The following is an 8,590-nucleotide window of genomic DNA, read 5'->3' on the forward strand; positions in this document are numbered from 1 at the left end:
TGCTTATCTTCGAGCTCCCGGCTAATAATTGCTCCAACTGAAGCACCGGGGTTTGAACAACTAGGGTTAGCCGCTGGGGTCTGTGTGGGAGCTGAGCTCACCACGGAAGCTGTGGAGGCGGCGACGGCCTTTGGAGGCTTCTTCGGACAATCCCGAGAAGTATGTCCTTTTGTATGACAAAAGAAACATCTACCCTCCTTCTTGTACTGAGAAAGCTCCTCAACACTCAACTTGCCACCTGTCTTGCCTACCTCCGCTTTCTGGTCTGGAGTAAGCTTAGACGCATTGTTCGTGTTCTTGGAGCCAAAGACTCCCGGGCTCTGTCCTGGGGAAGACCCCGTCTGGTTCTGGCTTTTGCCCCCGAGGCGTTAGCCCTAGGAGAAGCCGGCTGGGAAGTCTTGGGCTTGCCACCATTGTGTTTCATTTTTGCACTCTGCGCAAGCGAGAGTGCGTCCTCAAAGGTGACTGGCCTAAACACACAGTTTTTTACCTTAGCTACAGGGCCAAGGTTTGAACATAGGATATGCTTTACAGCAAGCCCAATCACAACCACTCGGGCTAGAGCCAGCTGGCAGATAACATTTTCTAGGCTATATAAAGTTGGGCACACACTTTGCTTTTTGCCAAGTACTCAAGCTCTACCACTGCTTCCAAAAGAGAGGCTATGCAGCAGGAGCTTACACCATGAGGAAGTACATGGTAAGGGTTAAGCTGCAAATAACGCTCTAGGGAGGAACAGATAATAATTTGCTTTGACAGCAGGCCCAACAGAGAGAATTGGCTCAAATAGCACACAGCTTAAAAGAATGTAATGAAAATGAGGAGGCCTGGAGGGAAAAATCACAAAACACATGGGAGCAGGTGAAGAAGACACAACAGGGATGGCCATCATAGAGGATGGCCAGTAGCATGAAAATATCAAAAATTTACACAATGAAAGAATGTTATGAATGTTTCATAGACAATTTTGTTTAACAGAGAGAAACATACTGTGATACTTGAGATGCAGGATCGTCAGCAAGCTGTTGGATCTGCTCATACTTTCGCTCCAAAATGACTGCTACCTCTGAGTTCATCAGGCACTTAGCCTTCTCAAAATCTGGAAAATATATATAAAAATAACCAATTTTGTTTTGAACCGAACTCGTCTTGTTGAGTTGAATGGAAGCATGTCCATGTTTGACAATCAAAGTAAAACCAATAGCTAAAATCCTTCTCAACAATATATCAGTCTTAGAGCACATTTGAGGGATTAAGAATAGCTTTTGCTTATTAAGAATCCATAGATCTAAAATAAAACAAGATTTAAATTCTCATATCAAGGAGTAACTAAACATTCGGTGAAGGCAAACTAACTCAATCTACTGTGCCGAGAAAAGAGGATGAAAACCATGATCAGAGACGAGAACAGTGCAACTAGAGAGCTAGAGTGATGGCATGTGTAAGGGGTATCTCCTAAAAATAACCACGTATACAGTGATCATGCCTCCGCAATTAGTTCCTCCAAATTGAAAGGAGTTTGTGAACAATAGCAAGCTGACTCTTGATCATGCCTCTGCAATTAGTTCCTCCAAATTAAAGGGAGTTTGTGAACAATAGCAAGCTGACTCCTGATCATGCCTCTGAAATTAGTTCCTCCAAACTGAAGGGAGTTTGTGAACAATAGCAAGCTGACGCCTGATCATGGTTGCTTCTCTCTAGCTGATAGTGGGCAAACTCCCCACAAGATATCCCGTAACTATCTACTGATATGCTTACTCCAGTAAATGGTCTTCATGAATGCTATCGAAAATGCAACTATTGGGCAGGCAAACACCAAAGATATCCTGAGAAATCACTCGGCTCCCAACCCTATGGTTCTCCCTGATCTACTTGCTATCCTTTATGACAAATGAAAGAGGTGGAACAAAAACCCTGCCTATTCAAACGACGTGGCATACAAATCAACCAACACTTTGCCAACAAAAAGGTCTCTCTCCAACTACCCTCTTCTGGCAATCTATTTCTTGATCCTTGTTTGTGATTCCTAGATGAGAATGTACATCGTATGCATTTGCATTGATAATTGTATGCCACTGATAAGTGGTCTCCCTAGTATTAATCGATATCACGCAGAGCCACTTCACCCAGAAGATGCGTGCCAATGGTACTCAGACCCATACAAAAAATTCAAAGGGCACGGAGGCCATGGATCCTCATCACTAGATCAAAAATAACCTTGAAAGAAGTTCTATTTAAATTTTGTCTCTATTAATGATGTGGCGGATATGTGCTAACATGGCAGATACTTGTTAATGTGGGTGCCACTTAGACAATGACATGTGCATGGCCATCATATGTGGAATATTATATATCATGCAAAAGTTCTTAACGAGATGATTATAATTCTAAAAACCTAGTGTAGAACAAAGAAGTCACTATGGTTTTCGACACAAACATCAAGGAGCTAATGAGGTGCCATTTAACGAGGATAACGGAGTAAGGAAATGCATGATGAGAGCGTCACTTGTTAGCACTGGCAATGTTCCACCAAAAAATCAACAGTGCATATCATGGAGTATGATTTAGATCATGAGACTAGTTAAAGAACGCCCCTATCATGACCACAGTCATGATGGGCAAGGCATGCAACCATTATTCTGAAACATGCAAACATAATACGTTTGCCAAACACAGAACAGAGCCGCCCCCGTGCTAGCCACCATGGGCATTTGCCACACATGCAAACAAGTAAGTTGGTTGGTCATACCTGCACCGAGTTTGAGTTCTGCAGCATCTTCTTCTTCCTGGTTGTGGGAAGCCATAGCTTGGAAGCTGCTAAACTAATTAGCAAAATCCTACCCTAAAGCGATGCACATGTAAAATCATCAAACTTCAGCCAAAAAGAAAGAAATCAAAGAGATAATTAGCAGAGAACAGTAGTGCATGGACCCTAAAAGGGCCGTTAACTTACACTTATTACTGGGGCAAGCAGTAAGGGTTGCGTCGTGAAGCTGAGGAGGAGGACTGGTTTTTGTAGGGGCGGTAAACAAATTATTATAACAAGTTATTATTTTAAGGTTCTCCTTGCATTTTTGTTTTTCTTGGGGGGAAACAAATTATTATTATTAGGTTGTCCTTGCATTTTTCCTGGGCATCAAAGCCTTTTGGTTGTTTTTTTCACCCCAAAAAAAGGCCTTAGTTACATTCTTCTTTATTTTTCCTATTTTTCCTTTTTCCAAGGGTATTGAAATTTGATGCCATCACTTTCCTCTATTGGGGGTGGTAGATTCGAACCTTGTACCTCCCTTTCGAGAAGCAAGGGTGCTATCAAGAGGATAAACCCCAGGAGGCATTCCCATCTTCTTTATTGAAAAATAAAATCACAAAAATCTTGGAATATCATTGTCAATTGAGGATTTTTGTATTCATGATGTCTTTTAACATAATGGCATTCCTTTTTTGTATTCATGATGTTTTTTTTTACATAATGGCATTGCTTTTTTGTATTCACAAGTGGCATGACCCATCCTTGACAAGCAATAGTATTCTTGCATGCATAAAAACACAAACTCGTCCTCGAGGGAGAGTAGAGATAACCCCTATATTTGCAGTCCATTTTGGGCCTCATGGTCCTCAACTTGGCAACCTAAATAGGAACACACCAAAGTCGACATAAATATATATCTAGCATTCCAACCCAATATAGTGGTGACAATCTTAACACACCTGAGCAAGCATTAAAACAATCTTCGGGTGACTAGATTATCTCTCCTTGGAAGCCTATACTCCTCTCCTCTATCTGTCCAAAAAATATATTTAAGATACATTAACTATTGCAAGATTTAATTTATGCCGAGAAAAAACCAAAAAGATAAAACCTTACAAAACTCATTTAGTGGATCAATATTTGAGACGAATGGCATTTGAACAAGCTTGTGGACAGCAAATCAGAAAATTATGTAACGTCCAGTGTCTATGCACCGAAAATTTAACTTATTAGGCTTTTCATAGTCTACAAACATTACATGTACATGAAGTTGATCCGCAATCTTACCTGGTAAATTCGAAGGAGCCCAAAGCTGTCGTTGTAAGTGTCTCAACTATACAAACCTAGCAATAATGTAGGTTCCAAAAAATAAAGATATTCCCTGTTGCAATAAAAAATCAATAATAATTTATATTTACATAAAACCCAAAAGTTACATAAAAAGCAAGTTTTCATACCGTAATACACATGTGCTCTCTAATAGTTCGATCATTAGAGGTGATGTTGCTTGTCCTGCCTCCCAAACGAGGGGTCTACAATTGAGCCATGAAAATTAAATAGATTATGGTAAACAATGATGACTATACTATAGTAAACGTCGAGAAGGATACCTTTAATATCTTGTCATTCCCAAAACGCGAGGGGGTCTACAATTAAACCATGAAAATTAAATAGATTATGGTAAACAATGATGACTATATTATAGCAAACGTCGAGAAAGATACCTTCAATATCTTGTCCATCACCATAAATAAATGTAAATGATCTCCTTTCCACATCCATGCTAAGCAATATACCCATGATATCAATTCAAGATTTTGAGCTCTCTCTCTCTCTCTCTCTCTCTCTCTCTCTCTCTCTCTCTCTCTCTCTCTCTCTCTCTCTCTCTCTCTGTGGACATTTAGTATTTCGAGTCAAGTAAGAAAAATAAATAAAGCCACTGTAAATGAAAGCAAGTCAAAAGCAAAACATTTGCTTATCCAAATGTTTTAAAAAAACAAACATTAACTCACCGAGCCCCTACAGCCATCTCAACAATTTGAACCATCCCTTGAGCAATAGATGGGGCACTCCATATTGTGGATTTGTATGGTGGCTTTACCTTAATGTCAATCATTTAATCCACACAATGTAAGCAGATTAATATATATCAATTTAATATTACTGGCAAGGGTAGCACCAGTGTGAGAGATAAAATTGAAGGAATTTTGCCATCCAACTCCTATTAAACTCTATGTCTTCGCATCACAATAAAATAGTTATCATTCTAAAAGAAACATCAATCAACTTGAAAATATGCACACTTACAGCCAGAAAGACAATATAGATTGCACATGTCAAATCTTTATAAGCATTTTCCTTTCAAATGCTTACTTGATTGATATAGAGATATCTAGGAATGGAGTCTCTGACATTTGTAGACTATTGTATCAATAGCTCATTCTTTACCTTTTGGGCATAGATTACATTTACATTCTTCTACATGCCATTTGCAATACCTCTGTGTAGATAGCATTGGCTGTGTAGACTTCGTTTGAACCTTCTATGATGCTTTCATGTTCCACCGTATCCTTTATACACACTTTCACTGCATCAGATGATCTAACACATGACATAGCAACATACAACTGTTCATGTGTGAATACTTGTGTAGATAGCATTGGCTGTGTAGACTTCGTTTGAACCTTCTATGATGCTTTCATGTTCCACCGTATCCTTTATACACACTTTCACTGCATCAGATGATCTAACACATGACATAGCAACATACACCGTATTCTTTATACACACTTTCACTGCATCAGATGATCTAACACATGACATAGCAACATACAACTGTCCATGTGTGAATACTTGTGTGGCCAAATAAAGCCCCAACACACTAAATGTTTGTCCTTTAGGACTTATTTATTGACATACCAAAAGCTAGCCTCCAGGAAACTGTCTCCTTCTCATGTTAAAAGGCAATTAAAGCATAGTTGGTATGAATGTTACCCTGGGAATAAAGACCATGTCTCCAATGTTTGTACTTGTAACAATTTCTACTTCCATCACCCTTGAGTGAAATTGCTTGCATATCAGTCTGATACCATTGCAAAGTCCCCGCGCAAGGGTCCAAATTGTAGAGCAGCATGATAGGAGCATATATCAAGCGATGAGGTGGGTACCCACCACCTAAATTCAAACTATTCAAGTACTCAATTGGATACAATATTATGTTATTCTCATATGAAACAACCATATCTACACTGAGGTATTATCTTTCAAGACCAGGTAAGGCACTCAAGGCTAGTTCATTGATCTCATCGACCTCTAGATTTCATGGTGCAAGAATAGCATGGTCTTTGAAGAAGCATGCATAATCCTCCACTCTTTGAACATCTTTGTACCCCATTCAACCAAACTCAAAAGGGAGTTTCCATGGATCAACATTCGTGGGTGGGATTACCACTCTACCTTGATTATTTGGATGGCCTATAGAGCTATCTCTAATTTGTAAAGTCCATTTAACAAATTCTAGTTTTGTACAATCATATGCACTCTGTCTGACCCGCATGTTTTGGGTGAGCTTTAAAACATGCACATATCTCCAAATATATGATCGGCACAACATTGCATCAACAATATTCTCACATGACAAACTGGTAAGATTTGCTTAAAGTCACCACCAAAGAGCATAACTTTCCCACCAAACACAATATCACTTTGCGTAATGTCTTTTAATGTCTTGTCCAATGCCTCATAGACATACCGATGTGTCATTCCCAAATGATCAACCTTGTAAGCTTCAACACCTCAGCCAATGGGCTATTACCTTTGATACCACATGTGCTAGAGGCATTAAGAACCAATAGGATTTTGAAACGTGAGTGTGTTGTATGACTATTTCAAAGTAACAATGCAGCTATTCTCCGGATGATGCACATGCTAAAGCAACTTGATTCTCTCCACATAGTCGAGATAGCAAGGCATTATAAAGATATGTTTTGCCTAATTCACCTGGTCCATCAATGAAAAAAACACCACCATTGTTCAAATAAACGGCCTCAAGAATAGTATCAAATGCTCTTGATTAACAACTATTTAGACTCCTTTCCATGGATACAGACAAATCAGCCTATTGAACTGAATCAAACATCATCTCTTCCATCAACCATTGTTGACGTAGCAACACTTGATCTATCAGGAATAGGCAACCCTTCAAAATCATGTAGCCGTTTACCATATTGTTGTAAGAGCTCTTGCATGTGCAATAGAGCTTTATTCTTTGCTATAAAAAGACAAACACCAACATCAACACACCCTCTCTACAAGCCATACAAAAAATCATGTGAAAGTTCAGTGTAGAATTTTCTCCAAAGCTATCCGAGGGATATAGGCTCACAAAAAACTAATATAATGACAAATAGTTGATGCAGTTGGAATTGTGTTTTCTGAAATCCAACTTCTTGAAGACACATACACCACTCCTCATCACTCTCCAACATTGCTTTAACTTTACGTGGAGTCTTAAATTGGGGATATAATTGTCCATTTATAGTTCATACATCCTCAAAAGATTTACAGCCTTTACACACTGTGAGTAGCATGCGTAGGTAGTATTGCTCACCTGTACTCGGGCTAACATTATACATATGTCCAATCATATTCTCCCTTTTTCTTTTAGTCCATGATTGAAGATCTGAATTCCACACCCACTTACAAGGGAAATCAACACATAGCAAGCTATTTGCATCTACATGCAACTCATTAGCTCTTAACCATTTGGTGAGAGTAGTTCTTTGGTTTTCGTCATGACTAATTACATCATGGTCATTGAATATCACCAGCATGCCTCAAATGCAGACATGTATTGTGCATCCAGATATTGACTAACCTCATCAATAACCCCATGTGTATCTTGCAACTCTATAGGAGCTCTATCATATGCTTTGTATACATACTTATACAAATACTTCACTGCTACAATAGTAGAGCATACTTCTACGTTAATATGTGCTTTGTATCTCATAGAGAGAAAAGGGTTATATGGAACAGCCCATTGACTATCCACCCTATGATTCTTTACTTGGATGAAACTACCATCATCTCACCACATGTAAGTTGGATACCCATTGTCACGAACAATAGTAGTCTCAGAAAACTTTCGAGGAAAACAATGTTTGCAACTTCCCTTAACCATGCAAGGAGAGTGCATATTTAGTTCCCCACATGGTCCATGAACATTATAATGACTGAATGTGTTGTGCAACTCAAGAAATATTACCTTATATGGAAGTTTAGCACATACCAACATATCATAGTAAGCAATCTCAATCGGTTTACATCCACTTTCTAATTTCAATAATATATGTGCATGTGGCAAGCCTCTTTTTTGAAATTCAATAACAAAAACAAATTCCAACACCCTTCCAAATAATTCTTTTTTCACTAATAAGTGCATCATATCCTTATGCTTCTCATAGAGAACCCGTGTGGTCAAGTCAGGTCGATCTTGGGTAGCCTAACTTGGTAGTAAATCATTTCTTATTTCATCCCACTTAGGATTACAAAAGTAAAGATAATAAAGGGGTCAGGCTTACCCATCTTTCTAACAATTGCCATCGAATCTTGATACAATTGATGCATATATCGAGGCCCCCCCAGTATATGTAGATGGTAGAACTATCCTCCGTCTACCTAACAGTGCCTCCGTCTACCTAACAGTGCCTCCAGAGACTCTGTTGACCCCATCGCTTGTATTAACCATATCTGCAAGCCCTTGGTATACTTTAATACGCAATGCTTTTTGGTTATTATGTATCCATACTAATCTCGATTCTTCCATGCTACTATATGCAT

General features: G+C 38.9%; 1 protein-coding gene across 1 annotated transcript in view; it reads right to left on the reverse strand.

The window, feature by feature from the left end:
- NRPB4 (RNA polymerase II, Rpb4, core protein) overlaps positions 1-2,903 on the reverse strand; it is a 53,704-nt gene extending 50,801 nt beyond the window's left edge. The window contains exons 1-2 of the mRNA XM_086783074.1: positions 2,750-2,903; positions 991-1,099 (exon numbers count right to left, since the gene is read on the reverse strand). Coding sequence (XP_086639200.1) covers positions 991-1,099; positions 2,750-2,804 — 164 coding nt within the window. The 5' untranslated portion in view covers positions 2,805-2,903. The remainder of the gene's footprint in view (positions 1-990; positions 1,100-2,749) is intronic.
- Between the last annotated feature and the right edge of the window lie 5,687 nt (positions 2,904-8,590).

This window comes from Cibotium barometz, chromosome 45 (assembly GCF_041138505.1).
Source record: "Cibotium barometz isolate CiBa-2024 chromosome 45, ASM4113850v1, whole genome shotgun sequence".
Lineage (NCBI taxonomy): Eukaryota > Viridiplantae > Streptophyta > Polypodiopsida > Cyatheales > Cibotiaceae > Cibotium > Cibotium barometz.